The sequence below is a fragment of the Cheilinus undulatus genome, linkage group 3 (assembly GCF_018320785.1).
Source record: "Cheilinus undulatus linkage group 3, ASM1832078v1, whole genome shotgun sequence".
In the NCBI taxonomy this organism is placed as follows: domain Eukaryota; kingdom Metazoa; phylum Chordata; class Actinopteri; order Labriformes; family Labridae; genus Cheilinus; species Cheilinus undulatus.
Genome location: NC_054867.1, coordinates 35,891,903 through 35,913,459, shown reverse-complemented (window position 1 = coordinate 35,913,459; position 21,557 = coordinate 35,891,903). Strand labels below are relative to the sequence as shown.

Genomic DNA, 21,557 nt, shown 5'->3' with positions numbered 1-21,557 from the left:
TCAAACCATTACAGTCAAAACAGTGGAAAACTCTGGGATCATCTCTGTGAATCAGGAATTAGCAAGCTGCAGTCAGCTGTAGTGACAATGAAGACAAAAATAAAGGCTTACAGGAGTGAGACGCAGCTGCTCTGAGGAATTGGGATATCCCAGAACACACAAACAAACTTTAGAACCTACCCTAGATTGCACACACTAGCACGCTTACCTCTTGGTGCAGTGAATCGGATCATGAAAACAGGGATTAGAGGAGTTACAGACTCAGTGGAGCAGACTGTTCACTAAACAAACTCAAACACTGTGTTTTAGTGTCTTTGATGTCACACATCATGTGGTGAAACATGTAAGTTAATAAATTTTAGGCCTCAGCGACTCCCGAGCTGCTTGACTGATATTTTTGTATCCGTGAGTCAGACCGCCTCTCTCAGAGAAACTCTCGTCTACTCGTCTGCGACTTCTTGCCAACACATGCCTCAGGAAGAACAAGTGTACTAAAACAAAATACAAGAGAAGGTAAAATAGGCAGATAAGCAAGGAACTTATTTTGTGAAAATCTGCATTTTCACATGAGAAGTTTTCAGTAGAAGGAAAGGACTCAGTGTGATTCACGTAAGGGTCTGACAGAACTGCCTGCAGAGCAAAAACATGCTCTAACACATACAGCAGTGCTTCACTCATTATATTGGTTTTTAGAGCAGAAGTAGGTTGACAACATTTTCAACACTTCTGTGCTTTTGATACCAGACACGGTGTTATTTCAGAAGTATCAAAAAGTAGGGAAACTTTGAAAAACTATCTTTTTCATAAAACAGGTGTGAAAGAGAGGAATGAATCATTGAAGACAAACTTCTGCATTCTCGTGCCTGTATGATCGCCACATACTGCATTGATTCGTCTGCTTCATCAGCTGAGGCAGAGGATGGAGGAATTTTAAACTTGCTTGGCCACTGAGAGAAACATGGATGAGAAAATGCATTTCTGATATTTTTGGGTGATTGATTAGTAGTTTTGTCCAGAAATGTCGCTGTCTGCAGCTTTTTATCTCACTCAAGAGAACTGGTTCTCAAATAGTATGCATTAAGGCAAGTTTAGGTCTGCTGTGGGAAGATGCACAACCATATAATATTACTAAAACTATACAACTAAAGCTGCTTTAACAGGTGTAAAAGAGGCTGTAGGCATTAACTCAAAAACTGGTAGTCACCAGTGCTACCCAGTAGATCGGTCACAGGGCCAATGATCTGCACTGTTTCTACCCTTTGTTACATTTTTTTGAGGCGGTGCATGTTGGCCAACAGACCAACATGCACAGACCCCCAAACTCCAGTTTTTGACCAGTGGGAGTACTTAATCAAATCCATCTTGCAAAGCTCCTGTCTGAACCGTTTGGGGCAGGGGGCAGTACTTTCGGGTGTGGCGGAGTCGTAACGTTAGCGAGCAGCAACAAGAGGCTGGTGCAATTATGGCGGAAGACATTAGTGTGAATGCTGCTAAAACACCAGTTTCATCAGAATTTGACATTTCTTTGTTAAAAGAAGAACAAAGGACAGCAGTGAGTTTTCTTTTCAAAAATGACAAAAGTGGTGTACTGACATGTCTACAGACGCTATGATGGTGTTATGCAGCTCTAAAGGACTTTACTCCTTCGGTAGGGGTGCAGCTTGCTGGCGGCTACATCACGTGTATTATGGGCTGCAACTAATGATTATTTTTCATAACAGATGATTATTTTTCATAACTAATGATTATTTTTCATGTCGACTAATCTGTCAATAAATTTTCCGATTAGTCATAGTTATTTGGCATACTATTTTGGATCCCCATTTTATGTAAATAGTACCAATTTAAATAATAGCAGTTCACCTGCCTTGCAGGTTACAAATAACTAAAGGATGGCTTTCTTTAAAGTGACTGGTTTGTCCATAAAAATAAATAAAGCAAATAGCCCATCCAAAGTCAAAAAGTACAAATAAAGCTTAATGTCAACAAATCAAACTTCCAGCCCAAGTGATTAAACAATAGAATATAATTTCCTCAAATTGCAGTGCAGGAACATGAGCATGTCAACATGTTCTGGTGTGAGGCTGACTCTCTTCTTAGAGCAGTGAACTGCAAGTACAGATGAGTATTTACCAGCCGGTATTTGATTTTACCAACATCAAAAACAATAATACGATGCGTCGACACTTGAATTTCTGAGTCGACTAATGTTTATAGTTGACACAAACGATTATGGCGACTAATCGTTGCAGCCCTAGTGAATTGCTGCTCTGATTGGCCCGTAAAGATGCGACAGACAGAACATTCATCCAGTCACCCTCCAAGTTTTTTTTTTCGAGGCTCTGCCCTTTCCCAAATGCTGTGTATGTGTGGTTTTCCAGATGGATGTGTGAAACGCCTATATCTGGCTTGCCAGGTAACTGGAAATGTGGAAATGATGTCAAATAGCTATGACTGTTTCTCAAGATAATCATTTTGCGTCATGGCTGAGTATTGGAAGGTAGTGTCTGATCAAAAAGAGGTGTGATTTAGACTTTGTGTAAGAGTTTGCCTGCAAGTTTTGATAATTTAAAACAAGAATTTTTATATATTAGGCTTCTGGTGATTCTAGTCTTGTTACCGTTGTTTTGAAATGAGTATTAGCATCATTTGATTATACAAGCATAGTTCTGAAGTTCAATGTTCTGGTATTTCAGTAACCATAGAACAGATTGTTATTTTGGTTTATTGGTTGGCCATAATGCCTTATAAATTTTAGGGAACAATGAAAAGTGCTGATTTAAATGTCACACCCAATGTTGTCATCAAATGTCTTTCATAAATCATTTCACAGATTATTTTTTAAATTTATAATTAAACTCCTCTCTGCTTGTAGGCGTTTCTTACCTCAGGCTGTTACTCTGATGACCACGCAGCTGACACAGAGTGTTGGACAATAGGAGTTTCATTTACACGCACCTTAGCCTTGCTTTTTCTACTATATCCTGTTTTTATTGCTTTACTGTAACTCAAATAATGTAAGACAGCTCACTGTGTTAAAATGCCTCACCTCATATTAGGACTGGGTGTTAATCACAAATTAGATTAAATTGCAATCTGGCCTGCTGCAATTTTCAAATTGCAGAAGGTGCAATATTTCTTTTACCTGAAATTTGTGTCAAAATACCAGTTTAAAACTTTTTGTGCAGCAAGGACGTTTTGTATTACATATCATGCAATCATTCAAGTGGCATACTTTTAGAAAAGTTTAATTTTTTTATGTTTTTCTTGTTAAATATGAGAATTGTATAAGATTATCATTCTCTTTAATACAACAGTTCATATCCAGTTTGCAAAATGAGTCAAAATCATTACAGTTAAATATTTTTTTCTAATTTTTCAGCTCTAGTTTCTTCTAATATTGTGTTGGTTATAGTTTAGAATGAATTATTGTTTGTTTTTGTTAGTAAATACATGGGATGAGGAACTTATAATTGTGTACTAAATCGCAATCGCAATATTGGGTAAAAAAATCGCAATTATATTATTTTCCCAAATCGTTCAGCCCCAGCTAATATACATTTGCAGAATTTAATCCATTTTCTGTACCTCAAATACTGTAAGAAGGCTCACTGGAAAATGCCTCACCTCATATAATAAATGTAAAATATCTTAAATCAGCTTATCTACTTCATGTCCTCCTGTGGAGATCTTTCATTTTGTGTTGATTTTGCTGCCCCCTGTTGACAAAGTGATGTCCTTAATATCTTTCCTGATCTTTCCTGTACATGTCAAAATTTCTCCTATGATGGAAGACATATACCTACTTTATTTAGCAGACAGATTTATCACCCAATGAGAATTTTTGCCAGAACAACAAAAGAAGGTTTCTTAGGCATGCTGTTTATTGGCTGTTTGTTTAGTGGGTACTAGCCTTAAAATGACTTAATATAAACATTCAGTCTTGTCTGGTGATGTCTTTGCTTAAGTGAATCATGTAGATGCATTTTCCCTCAGCTCACTGTAGCTTTTATATGTGCTATTTTTGCCTTAATATTGTCTAAATATTTGTAGATTATGCATTTGTTAACCCTTGAATAATTACTGCTGGTGTATGCAGAAGACATACATATGTGATGGCTTTATAATAAAGAGAATAACAGTACAGCCTGAGAGGAGTCACTAAGGTCCAACCGCTTAAAATGCAACGCTTATGCTCTTTACTCAGTGCTGAGACTTTTCAACTTGACCTGAAGCAGATTGTTAATGACTTCATGGAAACATCAGAGGTTTGTGAAAGGAGGTGTAGACGTCTTGAACATCAGCAGATACACATCACAGAGGTCTGTGTGTGGTTTGTCCTTTGTCATTAAAGAGTACATTTCTTAACTCCTCTTGCTCCAGGAAAACCACGTTAAGATGACAGAGCCACTTAACAGCTCAGCTGCCACCAATGACCACAATTACAGAGCTTGAGGAAGAATTTAGTACTAGAATTGGCTCTCAGAATGAAGTAGGAAGAGGCGTGGAAAATATTGGATGCTCTTTGGCGGAGGTCAGTGTGGTAAACCAAACTGGCACTTTGAGAAGTTAAGTTTGGCCTTCTTTGATTCTGAATGACTGTTTTGTAGCAGCTGTGTTTGAAATTTGTGATAAATGGATGAGAGCAGAGTCGGCTTCATTAACAGGCAGCAGCACATCTGGGCTGTTATTGATGAAGCATTAGATTAACAGCAGGGGGCAGTGTTGAACTTGAGCTCTTGTCTTACAGAGGAGATAGGAAGAAAAGATTAATGAATGACTCGAATAATTGTCTAATTTTCCAGTTATTCATCTCAATCATTAATATTTCATTTGTGCAAGTTGAGTTTCAGTTAATCAGATTTGTCTCATTTGCAGGGAAGCCTTCCTCATGAAATATTGTGGGCTGTTTGCAGAAGTATGCCACATGTTTCTGCTTTAATTGCATCTATATAGTATTTATATATTCATCAATTTAGACCCTAAATCCTCAAAACATAATAGTTTGTGAAGTGTGATCACACCTGGCTCAGAAAGTTAGCAGACTCCTTATCTCTGCTCATGTTTTCTTGCAGTAAATGTTACGTATCACAGAGACAGCAGTCTGGCAGAGAGGTGTAACAAGGAAACCTTAGAACTAAAGTACTTACACAACACAGACACAATGGCCCAAACAGCAGAGGTAATGCTCGGATGAAACACTTTAAAATGCATCTTTGGGATTCTCATGATATCTGAGAACGTGCATGTGAAATCCACGAGGAGTTATGGGTGCTATAAAATAACTTTTAGAATATCTTTAGTTTGCTGGGGTGAGCATATTTCACTGTTTTATCGGTTTCATTTGAGCCTCCTCCAGGCAGAACTGTGACCCTGCAGAAAAAGGACGCCAGGTGAAGTAAGGTCATTTTATTTATTTATTTATTTATCTAGCACCTTTTTTGACAAAAGTACAATTCAGACTGATGCTTTGAAAACAGTTTTAAGGGTCAATTCATTATGAGGCCAAAGGTGAGGGTGTGAAGTAAACCATCAGTTCCACTTCATAGACAAGATGTTTTCATGAACCTTTCTGGTTCCACATGTGCCACTCTGTCTCAGAGAAATCCTCGTCCAAATGAAACCTCAGTGACTCAAACCTGTCTCTCCAAGTCTCCAGCCAATGCCGGTGTTTATAGCACCTGGTAAATGAAAGCAGCTGTGAGGACAGCAGGGAATGCGAGCAGGAATGAACACTAGCAAAGCACATTATTACACCAGCAGGCTTTCAGTTTAAGGCCCTAAAAGGAAGCAGGTTAGGCTATCTTCAGACTCTTGATCCTCTTTGAATGCCGCAATTTTCCGGCCCATGACCTCCTCAGATAGGATCATAGGCCTGGTGAAACTTCTCGGCCCCTAGCAGTCTACCGAAACCTCACCCCCGTCCTCCCCCTGGGAGCAGTGGCGGTCATTCTTATCACAGGAAGTCGCACAATACAGCAGAGGAATGTAAACCCAGAAGTGAGCCCCAGCTGAACTTGCAGAAACACAATCAAAAGTTTGAGTTAAATAGCATTTTGTTTTTAATTCTTCAACTGATTACTTTGGAACAGTGTCCACAACAAGGAGATGCTAGTTTTGACCCATTTTATTGATGTGTTTTGTTATATATTTCACTTTAAAGAAGACACAACAGCTCAGAGTCTCTGGCTGAGTGTTTCACTCACTGAACAATGCACAGAAACTCCACTTTTATATTGATAGAAGGACCTCCATCATGAAACGTGTCTGTGATGTTGACTCACACATTTTTCAATCATTTAGTCTGCAGAAATGTAATAATTTCCAGATCCAGTAATTCTAATGTGATTGCTCTGAGTTTAAGCTCCTTTATTATGGATGATGTGTGCATGTTTCAGTCAAGGTGGTCCACCTCTGTTAAACACCACAGGAAACCTTGACTACACTGCATTAAATTACAAAACCACAAAAAGCATCATTGCAAGTGAGAGTGCAGCCAGGTTAGGGTTTCATTAGGTTTTAGTGAGGCTTTTAGAGCTGAAACAGATACATATTTGAGATATAAAACTTCAAATTAAATACTGACGTGCCTATTTATTAGGGTTTCTAGTTTTGGGTCAATATAATGATTATTCCTCCTGTACATACTGCTGTAAACAACCGTTTTGATATGATAGGGACACAATCTACACATTCTTGTTTTGTAGGAAGATGAGTTCAAAGCAGAAAATACTGTTAGGCCCGAACCAACTCTGATACAAGGCAAATTGTGAGACTTTAAAAGAAACTGCATTTTCTATGCCAAATTTCTGCTCTGTCTTACTGCAGTGGTTCCCAACCTTTTTTTCTTTAGCACACCTTAATGAGCTGCTAGGAGCACCTAACGTCACATGCAGGGACTCTAACTCAGTGGATAACTTCACCCATGGTGCAAATGTGTTTAACAACAAAAACAATAGGTTTAAACCAGTCAGCATCTAAACACAGCTTAACACATATAAACACTCAGCCCAATGGCATGATGGGGAACTCCGCCCCCAGATTTGAATTTGCAGTCACCTATGACACTACTTAGTTGAACTGACACTAGTAGATCAACACTGTCAACACTGAAGAATGGAGTCAAAATTACACTTTAGGAGTTAAAATCAACTCAGCAATGTTTTACCCTGAGATATAAACGCTGCAGTTTTTGCTGTATACAACAGCTGTTTTCACATGTGATGTGGAATCATTCTCTCTGCTCAGTCACAGTAATTTGAGTAAATGTAATTAGTTACTTTCCTGAAAGAAAGAAACATTCCTGCTGCAAAGATATCATGGATAGTAATTGGGAAAAATACACCTGCTGTGTCTAATTTCAAGTACTAAAGCATCCCATCAGCATTAATTAAACTGTCAAATTGGTTTTCACATAGAAAAGGCATGTGGAAGTTGACCTCAGTTCAGCACATGAAGGGATGTCTTTGCTGCCAAAATAGGCTGAGGGAGCAATTACAGCATCCAGTGTCTATTTCAGATCATATTTGTCTGTGTGAGTGTAGCCTTTAGATGACTGTAAAACTATCTTACAGCTGATTTGTTAACCATTATGAAGTGGACTGCCCAGTGTCAGGTGTTGTTTTCATTCACTGTTTGGAATGATAGAAGACAATAACTTAAGATTTCACTGACCTCAGGCTGTAGAACTTGAGGTGTTTTTTTTTTTTGTTTTTTTAACATCTTACAGGCGTTTTAATGGCTGAGGGATACTATATCAATAATGCTCATTTGTGGGGCTACATGGTGGGGCAGTGGTTAGCTCTGTCACACCACAGTAAAAGGGTTTCTTGAACCCAGGTTGGATAGGGTCTTTATCCATGCTTCCATCCACTGACATGCTCCCTGGTGACCTGCCCCTCACCAGTGACAACTGGGAATGTCTCCAGCGCCCCCCTGCTATCCTGAACAAGCAGTATGTGGATGAATGTTCATTTGCAGACCGTGCCACCTTTCTGGGCTTTATGCTAAGCTAGGCTAAAAGCAACTAGAATGAGATCCAAAATTTACATTGAATATATCTTGGCAGTTTTATTAATTTTCACCCCAGTTAGCTAGAATATAAATGTAGCAGCATAACAGTTGCCATTAGCTAGAGCTTCAGTGGCTACTAGTGGCAGGTGGCTGTGTTATGTTTTATTGTTTAGGTGGCTGAACAAGCCCTTGATACTCTTGGAAAGAGATCGAATCCCAACCCAGGCACTTTCTGGCCTCTCACGCCCCATAATTCCTGACTCTTTTCAGCAAAAACACCAAAATAATCTTAGAAAAACCTTAAAGAAGTTATCAGTCTTTAAGATGCTGGCCTTGTTTGCTTAAGTGAGTCATTTTTATATCAGTCTGTCTGAGAACAAGCTCAAGCTTTAATGTTTAATAAAGACTGTTGTTATAGTACACATTTATGATACTGCAGAGTTGTAAATGATGAACAAACCTAACAGTATAGTATGTGTTACAGAAGAACTCTCATGTGGTATCCCCTTGCATTTGTTGACTGCTTGCTTAAAGGACTCTTGTGCCCCATTTATCTTAAATCTCAACACCCCCACACGGTGAAACAGTCCAGTGTGATTCTCTCTGCATGAGTCCGACCCTGAGCTCTGGCCTTTGACTCAAACCTCGGGCACAGATTGGGCTGCAGACGTTCTACCGTAGTTTCAGGCATCTGATCTCTCACGCACACATCCACACAGCCCTCCAGGAGGCTGGGGTCAGCAAGAGGAAAACCTCAGAGATGTGATGTTCAGGGTAACATGGCTGATCTTTTAACACCACTCCTGTGTTTTAAAGAGGCTCCGGCTCTTGTTTCACTCCTTCAGATGTGTCTGATCACTCGGCTGGAGGTGCAGCTTGGTGACGGATTGATGGATGGGTGAGGATGACGTAAAATGAAAATCTCTCAGCAATGCCCCCTGGAGACAGGTGAAGGTGCAGCCCCCAGACTCAATAATGTCTCCAGAGGTCGATGAGTTTAACAATTACAGGATACTTTAATGTCTGGGATGTTCCTGTGTTTGAAATAGCTGCTAAATAACAGTGTTGCATAAAAGATAGGGAATAAAGAGGCAAGCATTTGCGAAAAGTTCATAACATGCTGATATACTACAAACATCCAAAAAGTAGATCGTAAAGGTAGTTTTACATGTTTAAAACATGAAGCAAGTGCATGTTTTTCCTCCAAATGAGTTTTTTCTGCCCTCTGAACACAACTTTGGCCTTAAACCCCGTCTTTTATACTTCCCGTGCAGACTCTGTTTCCACTGCTGCGTTAAGTTTTCTCCTCCTGACCCGGAGCACTTCGACATTCCTGCTCTCTTATTGGGCAGAAAGACTCAGAGAATGATGAGCATGACTCTGACCCAGGGCAGACCCCATGCTCTCGATGCTGCACAGGTGTGTGGCCTCAGGGGGGAGAAGAGGGGGGAGATAGCCGTCTTTGTGCACACTCCTGATACAGAAAGATGTAACCTGGTGTGTTTAGTCTGGCTCTGGACTTCAGGTCCCATCCCTCTCGGTCTGCTGTTATTGAGCTGCATATTTTGCAGGTTAAATGTGCTGTAGTAAGCATCAAGTTTTTATGATGTCATGTCCAACCTAAATTGGGTCTTTAGCTGCAATTTTTTTATTCTGGATGAGAATAAAGTGGAGTAATAGAGAAATAGAGTGATTAAGATTCATGTTTCATTGTCTCATTAAGTGTATTCATAGCTTAAAAGGTAATATTTCATTCAGTATTGTGAACTCTTGAGGTTTTATGACTCTTAGTGATAGAATGACTGCCCTGTATTTGGTGTGAACATTTCCAGATGTTGTAAACCAAGAGAGAAATCGTTTAATTGCTCAGCTGGCATGACAGTGCACCGAAAATTTGCTTGAGGGGGGAAACTGCTCTATAAAACAATTTTCCTTTACATCCAGACTCTTCCTCTGTACAGTAACTGCTCTTTTATGGACATGGAGAAAGTTTACAAGCTGATTAGTGCCAAGTGAATGCTCGCTTTTCATTTTCTCCCTTAGTTTTCAGTCCAAGATTCCTCTTACTGGCACGGCAAAGGAAACAACTTTTCTTTGAGCGTAATCTCTCCTGACAAAACCCCCATATGTACAAAATTTAACATTAATGCAGCCATTGTGGAGCTGAGTCTTTGCACTGCAGCATGAAACCAAACATCCTTTAACACATTGTTCTTTTACTTTTCAACTTTAATACAAACTCATTATGCAGAAGCTTTGCAGCTCAGATTATGCTACACGCAGAGCTGTCAGCACCTGTATCTGACCCCGGTCATTATGTGTAGTTTGGGAACAGGAGGGAAAGATGTTATCAGGTTGAGGTTGATGACGGCTTTGGCGGGATTTTCAGCTGATTGAAACGAAAAAGTGTGCTGTTTGAGGTGCTGCATAGATTACAGAGTTCAGCCTGGTTCACAGGTGATGAATTAACAGGTTAGATGCAATAAGAAGAACAGCTGCTTTTTCTCTTTTTCCCACTAAAGTTTGACTTGATTTAATTTGATTTTTAAAGTGTATATTTTTCCTTTTTCATTCCCTTACATTTAGCACTGAGAAGACAGAGTAAGCACACACAGTTCCCTGCATTGGTTCCCACATATTTCCATACTCTTGAGCAGTTTCCACTTTTGAAAACTTGTCCAAATTTATTCTCGGAAAATATCTGAAGCTTAATCAGACTGAGATATTTGCCACTCATAAAAGTTCAACAGTCAGTTTGTTTATAGGCAGTTAAAAGTATCTAATTATTGTGTTAGTCTTACTGAAACTAGACTGTAAAAATGCATCTAAACATGTTGCCATACTGACAAGGTACTAAAACAAATTTCCTCAGAGTTGGACTAATTCATTGGGAATGCACTTCTCCTGGGCCAAAACAAAGATCCAGGCATTTGGGGATGCCTTGGATGCTGCTTAGCAGTGTAATCCATCAATTCGCTGACTGTGCGATTAACTGAAGATCGACTTGTGCATTTGGCGATGGGTTTGCTGAGCAAGACAGTGTGGCGTTCCCGGCATCCAAGCATGCAGACAAAAGTCAGAGTCTTTTGGCCCTTGTTCCGTCTGGTCTTACTATACTGTTGTGAGACCTGGAAATTTACTGATGGCCAGAGGCACCAATCCTTGTTGTCCTTCAAGACAGCTTCTCTTTGGCACATTTCTGGGTATTATTGGCAAGACCGTGTGTCTAATGCTGAGACCCCAGGAGGGCAGGGATGGGAGGGGCCAGCTGTCTAATATGGGAATGGAAGCTGAGCTTTTGCAGGCTCCTGGCGCTTTCACAACCCTGATCCAGCTCACCGCATACTGGGTGCCCAGGACCTGGTGAGCTGGTCCAGATGCCGGGGGCATTTTGGAGGGTTCAGCTGGAGAGATGGGGCATGGGCCTGGTGCAGGCCTGGAAGATGGCCATCAGGAGGCCAAAGCAGTACAAGACCAAGGTTGACACAGTGAAGTACTGAACTGGCATATGCTCCCATACCTGCGCTGACAAAAGCCAGGGTCATGATCATCAAAATTTTTGTCTGTTAAAATGGTCTCTGTGTCAGAGTAGCCAATCACAGAGCCATCAATTCGTACCATGACTTGTCCAACACAGACGAAACAGACTAACTGGAGGTACATGATCAATCATTGCAACTGATGTGATGACATTATTTGTAAAGGGGCAGGGTTTTATTACATCTGGAAATAAGACTGTAGATAAACTGTAATTTCACTGTACGACACTGTATTAATTTGTCCGTCTGAACACATGAATGATATGCTAGCCTGATGTTAATGCAAATGGCTCTTACTAACCAGGTTGCTGATATCTCTCGCCAACATTTGTCTTTTTTCAGTCTCTCATGGTCGTCCCTCTATGACACATCATAAAGGCAGGGAAAAATGGTTGGGAAACACTGTGTTAAGTATCAATAAACTGCAGACATGGCTCCAACTACATACTCACTTAATGAGAGACAAACACCACAACTTGAAATGATACCAAGTACAGTATCTGCAGTGTTTTGTAGGTACCAGTATGAGTAACCGGTAATGGTATCAGAATCTGTACTAGAATAGAGAGTACACTAAGTGTAAGTTTCTTCATGTTTTTGTTGTGTCATCTAGGATAAGAGTCAGGTGTTCCACAATAAATAGCTGAAACGGGACATATTGCCATTGCCAGTAGCAAAAGCAGACTTGCTCCTGCCAATAAATTCACTTATGCGTGCAAACTGTTACATGCTCAGTAGTCCAGTTACATTGCCTGTTGAGATATAGGCATAACAGTAGTTCAGCCTTACCATGGCATGTAAATTTACTGACTGTTTTCAACAAATTCAAAGCTTTTTTTAGTATGTTGGACTGTTCAGCACTTTTCTCTCTGCTTTTGATTGTGTGTTAATGAGTTCTGGATTAATTCAGTCCCTTTCCTCTTTCATCAGATGTGAATGAATGTGAGGAGACCAACGGAGGCTGTGAAGCTCTCTGCTGTAACACCATAGGGAGTTTCTACTGCAGGTGTCCCCCTGGCCTGAAACTCAATGAAGACGGCAAAACCTGCCAAGGTGAGTACTTAGCGTGCCTGTTAGTCTGTGAAACTGGGTTGTACATGAGTCTGTATTGGTTTGATGTCAGGACTATTATTGGAGATGTTGGGCTCCGTTGTAATTCTGTACAGGTTAGTGTAAACAAGAGATTGCATTCACTCGTTTTTCTGCTGGATGAAGAAATTTATATCACTATACCCAGAGTGTCTGAACTATATGAATCAGAAGTGGATATTACATTGAATTTGGATTAGAAGTTCTATTTTAGTGAAAAGTTGCAGAACCCATTCATGCTTATGTGATCTTTGATTTACCATTCAGTACCGTCATCAAAATGTATATTTATGTATATACATATTATATTTATGGTTGTTTGCTCTACATTTTCTATCTCCAGCTGGCTCTAGCAGTAGCTTTAGGCACTGAATTTTCAGGCTGTCTGTGTATCCATCATCTCATTCCTACAAACACCAAATCTTAGAAACACAAGGATGGAATTTTGTGAAATTGAGCACAAAGGTTATCTTGGCCTCAAGGATGAAAATGATGAGAATTAAGTGGTCAGAGTTCAAAAGGCAAATTATCTGGATCCCTTAACATATTTGTTTCCCCATAATTCATACCCTTAATGTACACAGAAGTCCAAAGGAGTGAATTTATGACATTCTGACTCACAAAATTTCAAAGGCACACCTAATGATAGCATAACAATGCTAATGATCCATTAAACCACTGTGAATGGTAAACGGACCATTTATCATTGAACCTTTAATGCTCCATTAACTTTTGTACATGGGATATTAACTGTGCTTTTCTAATTTTTTTAACCACTCAAAGTACTTTTACACTGAGTCATATTCCGCCTTTGCACAGATATTCACACGCTTACAGTAGAAGCTGCTACAGTATGTAAAGGGTCCAGGTGCTCTACAGTACCCATGACTGATTACTGGCTTTATGAGCACCTTTGGGTTCAGTGTTAAGATCTCAGAGACTTGAGCATTTGACCACTGGAACTGGGGATCCAATCACCAAGCCGTTGATTCGGAGGCTCTTTAACTGATCCACGCTGCTTCTATTATGTCATAGACAAACCAATTTTTGAACAGCACCCTGAGGAAATGATAGCATAACATACCATACCATACAATACAATACCATACCGTACCATACCGTACAATACCATAGGATACCATACCATACCATAGGATACCATACCATACCATAGGATACCACACCATAGGATACCATACCATACCATACCATAACATACCGTACCATACCATACAATACCATAGGATACCATACCATACCATACCATACCATACCGTACAATACCATAGGATACCATACAATACAATACCATAACATACCATACCATACCATACAATAATGTACAATACCATAAATTACCATACCATACCATACTGTACAATACCATACCATAATGTACAATACCATACCATACTATACCATACCGTACAATACCATACCATACCATACAATACCATACCATACCATACAATACCATACCATACCATAATGTACAATACCATACCATACCATACAATACCGTACCGTACCATACAATACAATACCATACCATATCGTACCGTACAATACCATACCATACCATACCATATCATACCGTACAATACCATACCATACCATACCGTACCATACCGTACAATACCATAGGATACCATACCATAGGATACCATACCATACCATAGGATACCACACCATAGGATACCATACCATACCATACCATACCATAACATACCGTACCATACCATACAATACCATAGGATACCATACCATACCATACCATACCATACCATACCATACAATACCATAGGATACCATACAATACAATACCATAACATACCATACCATACCATACAATAATGTACAATACCATAAATTACCATACCATACCATACTGTACAATACCATACCATACTGTACAATACCATACCATAATGTACAATACCATACCATACTATACCATACCGTACAGTACCATACCATACCATACAATACCATACCATACCATACAATACCATACCATACCATAATGTACAATACCATACCATACCATAATGTACAATACCATACCATACCATACAATACCATACCATACCATACAATACAATACCATACCATATCATACTGTACAATACCATACCATACCATACCATACCATACAATACCATACCATACCATACCATACCATACCGTACAATACCATACCATACAATACCATACCATACCATAATGTACAATACCATACCGTACCATACCATACCATACCATACCATACAATACCATACCATACCATACCGTACAATACCATACCATACCATACAATACCATACCATACCATACCATACCATACCATACAATACCATACCATACCATACCATACCATACAATACCATACCATACCATACCATACAATACCATACCATACCATACCGTACAATACCATACCCTACCATACAATACCATACCATACCATACCATACCGTACAATACCATACCATACCATACCATACCATACAATACCATACCATACCATACAATACCATACAATACCATACCATACCATACCGTACAATACCATACCGTACAATACCATACCATACCATACCATACTATACCATACCACAGCATCCATATCTTAACATTCCATAGCATACCAGTCCACCACACATTCCATTCCATACCATACACTTAATTTTTACTCTTGGGAAAATTAGTGTTGGACTCCAAGTTCTACACACTAAATCCAGAAGTACACGCCTAACCCATGCCATAAATAACACATATTGATGAAAGCAAACAACCATCATATATTACACACACCCTTATTGTACTAGATAGCCCAGAAATAATAAAACTTATACCATTAAAATACAATGAGTGAAGATAAGATCAAATGTAGAATATACAAAGGTTAATGATAAGGGAGAGATACCATGAAGCAAAACCCCTTCAGCTTCAATGAACATTATTCAAAAAAATCTGACTCAATGTGGGCAAAACAAGTTTTTTAATCAGTTCAGCTCACATGTAGCAACTCTGTAATAAAAGTTCATACTCACAGTGGAGAGATGGATGTATGCATTTTTCTTTACCTCTGTGGAACAATACTATTTTTGACTGATAACTGGACATTCTGCCTTTGCTGCACCACTCATGTACCTGTTTATCTTACTGATGCGAGAAAGGTCAAAGTACTCTTTGCATGCTCTGCAGAGCAACTAAGTGAGAAAACAATTCTCCGTTGTGATGTTCCCCCTATTCAATGTAGGCCAACTCATGTGTTTGTTTTGTTTTGGAGTATTTCTTCAAATATTTGAAATATACAGATATATTACCCTTCCCATCCACGGTTACATTGTCCACATTCAGTGGGAAACACTGATGAACATCAGATCCAACACAGCTGGTTGGTAGAGACAAACAAGGTTTTGTTTTCATGTTTATCTTCAGTTCACTGAATTTTGATTCTGTAATCAATAAACAGTATATCATTTAGTGAAACTGACCCACAGGACCAGATCTTTTTAAGCTGATTGTGAGGCAGCTGGGATGAGGGTCAGCACCTCTAAGTCGGAGGCCATGGCTCTCTGCAGGAAAACTGATTGCTTTCTCCAGTTGGGGAAGGAGTCTTTGCTCCAAGTGAATAGTCCAAGCAACTCAGGGTCTTTTTCACAAGTGAGGTTATAATGAACCATGAGTTTAACAGATGGATTGTTGCAGCATCCAGAAGTTTTACAGGCATTGTACTGGGCTGTTGTGGTAAAGAGGGAGCTGAGCTGGAAGGAAAAGCTTTCTATTTACTGGTCAATTTTCATTCCAGCCCTCATGGCCATGAGCTTTGGCTAGTGACTGAGTCAAGGAAGAAGATTACGAGTGCAAGTGGCCAAAATCAGATTCCTCAGGTGGGTGACTGGGAACAGTCCTCTGAATCCCCCAGGAGCTGGAACATGTCGCCGGCAGTGGGATGTCTGGGTTGACTTGCTTAGCCTTCTGACGCCGCGACCCTGCACTTGATAAGAGGAAGAATATGGATGGATGGATGGAATGTAGATCATTCAAAAGTTCTTGACTCAGACTGTCCTCAGACTAAAGTGCAGCTAGCTGTCCATGATGAATCCAAGATTTCAGAACCTGCTTATCAAAACAGTGTTCTTCTCAAAATTTTCCCATGAGATTTCCTTTTTTCTCCATCATATTTTGATGTTTCTGATTTGGAAACCTCTGTCAGTGGTTGGTGTAATCAGAATAATGATTCCTCTGTGCTGCGGCCAAGCCTAGAGGAGAGTCTCTGCAGCAAGGCTGTCTGCAGGAGGAGGCAGGGAGCGATCTGATCCCAGTCACGGTTATTAGTGGAGCTGATGGGAAACGTTGTCACAGCTGGCCTTCATCGCTCTCTGCCCTCTGCCACTGCTGAATAATGTAGAAAAAACAGCTACCCGCAGCATTAGTGTCATAATTATGTGTAATAGGCAGTAGTATTAACAGAGGTAAAAGAAGCTGGATGAATGCTGCGGCTGTTTGAGTCAGCGCTGTGTGTGTGCTGCTGCGTCTGCAGAAAGTGATCGGCTCTCCTTCTGCATGAGCGCCTGTAGCTGCAGAGTTGGAGCCCACATGAGGGAGAGATGGGATCCATTCATTTAGCCGTTTAGAGTAAATGGTTCTTTGGAGCTGGATCAGGCACAACCACATTAATACTTTTGGGGGAATCCTATCCTTGGCAGCATGTTGTAATTTTTCCTAAATGAAAGACATCTGCTGGCATGGGTAAGAAACAAACAAACGGATCTTTTGTTCAGAGAAAAACCCTGAAAAACTGCACAATATATTATTTAATCCCTTGTGGAGAGTTCCCTGTGTTTAAACGTGGACTTTTATTAGCGTTTTTTTAAATAAAATTGAATAAGCTGCATTGATACAAACAGCGCTGATCAAAGTGACTCAGTCCAACAGTAACTGCTGTCATGCTGAGTGCAGCACAGTAGAGAAAGTGCCAACATTTTAAGCCGTCATGCTAAATGAACTTTACTGCTCAGACCAACACAAGCATGAAGGTGGAGGTGATGGTCTGCCAGCTCTCTGTTAGGACACCTGTTTTAATAGAGAGCTTTACCCAAAATCAACAAACCCTAGATGCTCTTGTTAACTCTGACTGCAGGAGATTTCCCGTAATTACTTTAATTTAAAAAAAAAATGCTGTTTTCTATTGGATTTTTCTGGTATTTTATTCAGATTTTTTAACTTTGGCTCAGTTTCTCTCAGTTCTGGCCCAGTGCCGATCATCTGTCCTCCATGCCTGAGTGAGCTGCTTTCCTCCTCACCTGGCTGGCATCTTTGTTCTTTTGATTCACAAATATGCATTTTATATGCAGTGTGTGAATACGTTGGCGTGTGGTGTAAAAAAATATGTATCAGTTTCAGACAGGCCGTCTTAGCTCGAGTGCTTGTCAGATGCTTGTTGCTTGATGTAATGACAGTAGAGGTGTGTATTACGAGAGCTTAAAGGCTAAGTTATCAAGAGCTTAGGAAAAGAAGGTTGGACTACACAGTCTTTTTAACACTGCAGGTCATACTGCATTCACACCAAATTCACACACTGATGGGTGAAGCTTCTATTTGAAGCGTCCACTAGGGGGAGCAGTTGGTCGCACTCTGTGTGCGTAGGTGGCCCACGTTCAAGCAGATAAATCTCTCATTCCTGTTTCTGACTGTCCACTGTCCTGCCTCTTTTTAAAAAGGCATAAGAGCCCCTTAAAGATCCTTAAAGGGTCCACCAGCGCTAATCCCATTCACATGCCACACTGCAAAATTGCGGTGTTCATTCAACTCCCATGGGATTCAAATTAACACTGTCCTTGAGTATAAATAAATGTCAGTTGTTTTGAATTAAATTTATACTTTGTGAAGTTTTAAAATTAATATTGTCAAAATTTTAGATTAATTTTGATTAATTAATCAAAAGGTGAAAAATGTAATTATAAACGTATGCTGATGAAGCTTAATCTGATGCCATCACACAACCGTCTAAAGTAGCTTTGTACTTTGGTTGAAACACTTGTACCAATTCTTTTGCTTTTAATTTTTATAATTTCACAGATTAAAAAATGCATAATCAACAGACTAAACCCATCCTAAAATGACCAGTCAATGGACAATCTGCCCTTAGGAGCCACTCTTCCTGTTTGAAAAGCTAGTAGAAAGTTTTGATGCCATTCAGAAACATGCCTTTTCTGATTGTTTTGTTATAATTGAATCTACCAATAATGCAATCTTTGTCAAATTATTGACATGTGATTAATTGCAATTACACAATTAAAAAGCCTATAATTCAGGGATGCATGATTTTATATGTCTGGTGTCAGTATCAGCAGATATTAGCTTAAAAAGGTAAATATCAGTATCAGCAGTTATCAAACCTTTGCCATTATTTACGTTCGATATTTTGCCTGTGTATTTCAGCATACATTGATGGTAAATTTTGTCCATATACTAATAAATTTGTGGAGTTTTAGGCTGAACCAACAGACCTATGTCAGTTGAGGTCTTTTTCTTTATGTAGTGTTTTTAAGTTATGGAGAGACTGACTTTTTCTTTAAAGCCACAGTCAGAGAAATTCAAGGGGTTATGGCCAAAATGGGTCCGATACATTTCTTCACAGAGACCAGAACAGAAACATGCACCACCCCTGCACTGTACAGAGTCAGACTAACAGTGATGGATCAACACTTTCAAATAACTCCAACACTGAAGTTCATGAGTTAAAATGACACTTGGGGAGTTGAAGTCAACTCTGAAATGCTAAACCCTGAAATATCAGCACTCAGCCGTGAACGCAAATAGGGATTGTTTTTAGTACGCACTGACATGTGACTGAAGGAGCTAGGGATTGAACCCCAAACCTTCCAGTTGAGTGATAACTGAATCTACCACTGACTACAGCTCAGTAATAAGAAAATCTAGCCTTCAGTCATAATTTTAACCCTAAGCTGCTGCTAAAAAAGAGAGTAGTTACAGTCCATTTAGATTTTAATTTATTGATCCAAAAAAAAAAAAAAAGAAATACTGGTGTTTCCCAAGTCCTTAAAGATCTCATAAAAACACAGCGGTTAAATTTTTGATATCTTTCTCACACAGAGAGAGCACAGCGACACAGTCTAGTTACACAAGTGTTATTGTAACAATCAATGTGCAATTTAGATGAAGTGCATGTATTTGCTCAGAGTTTTTGTTATTTGAAATTACACAGTATTGGGCTCCTAGGACTTCAGATTTAACAGGTTTTATTAAAACATGTATTGATATGAATCAGTCTCTACCAGAATAGTATTACAATTAAAAATCTGGCATTGTGAAACCTACTTTGACTCATGTAGAGGTTTCCAGGGTATGTTATGGCTAAGATTGGTGGTTCTCGAGCTTTATAAGATGTATTAACCTGGCCATAGTCCCACTGCTGTGTTTGTGCATATGTGCTGGCTGCAGATGAGAGAGCACAGTGTTAACTCCTGAACAGACCATTTCACTTCAAGCCTCATTCCTTTCTCAGCTGCTGGGATTATAAATTGTAAATGTGACTCGACTCTGGCACATATCAAATTTGGCTCAACTTTGATGGCATTGCATGATGAATTCAATAGAAAAATACAGACAGTGCATTCTTCTGTGTGGTAACAATTTTGATTCTTCATGTGCACTCATAAATCTTTTGTTTTTATCTCACAGCATTCTTTAAGGAGATGGTAAAAATACAGAGGCCCTTTGTAATGAAATCTGTCATTTATCCTCTGGTCATACTACTTTAGTAGAAGAGTTTTGGTAGGGATAAAAGGGAAGTGTGCAGAGAAGGGGGTAGAGGGAGAGAGGAGGATCTTTAATGTGATGGACATTTAGAAGGGAGGGTGAGAGAGAGGGACATGGGGAGAAAAATCAGGAGGCAGAGGGAATAAGAAGTAGTTACCATGTTACATCAGAGCAGGAGAACTGATCCTTAACAGCTAATGTGTTTAAAGAAAAACATATTTTTCAGTAAATTTGTGAACATTTTATGCAGTCTGAGTTCTCTTTGAGGCACTAAATTTCCCTCTCAGTGATGGCTTTGTCATCAGGATGTTGGATTTTCTGTCTGGTGTTAATCACAGCGATGGCACGTCTAATAGCAGCTGCGAACTATCATCACAGTTACTATAGGAGGATTTGCTACAGGCCTCACTGTTACCACGGATACAACGGCTACAATCTGGGTTACCTGGCGGCAGGTAAGTGATGCAGATGTTGCTGTAGAGGCAGTGGGTTAATTTATCTGCTGAAATAGTTGAAGCAATCTTATTTTGCAGGATATTAATTTAAAAGGTGGAAAATGCTATCACTGAACCGACTTTTCTCTCTCTTGGAATACAAGTTGAAATTCAGTGTCTTCACATTTTTATATTCAGTAGGACTCAGTGGATAATCAGGGAGTAATACAGTAGTCAGATTGTTGTTTGCATCTCTCCACTGCCAGACCTGCTAATCAGTCTCATAGATAATGTGTCTATATGGGCTGTCTGGCACTATACTTCTGTCTCTGAGCAGTGGAGAGGAGGATAACTTTTATCAACAAGGATTGGAGCACATGACTTCATGAATCATGAGAGAAGCTTTGCAATACACTTAATATTTAGTTTCATTTTTGGCCGAACTGAAGTGCTCGGGGTTAAATCCACAAGAAAAATGTTTACATTTGTCATGACTGTAATGCTGATAATCCTGCTGAAATGCAATGTTTTTTAGATGGTAATTCCCAGAGATAAATCAAGCTATTAAGAAATAATCTATCTGACATGCACAGTACACAAACCACCTTTCGGACACACAGCAAAATAGTTTTCCATGCAGACGATGCAATGCTGTAGGTAGCTGCGGGCAGAGAATTAATGATCCTTCTGT

General features: G+C 39.5%; 1 protein-coding gene across 1 annotated transcript in view; it reads left to right on the top strand.

The window, feature by feature from the left end:
• megf6b (multiple EGF-like-domains 6b) overlaps nt 1–21,557 on the top strand; it is a 103,582-nt gene that overhangs the window by 40,714 nt on the left and 41,311 nt on the right. Inside the window, exon 6 of the mRNA XM_041783597.1 lies at nt 12,483–12,605. Coding sequence (XP_041639531.1) covers nt 12,483–12,605 — 123 coding nt within the window. The remainder of the gene's footprint in view (nt 1–12,482; nt 12,606–21,557) is intronic.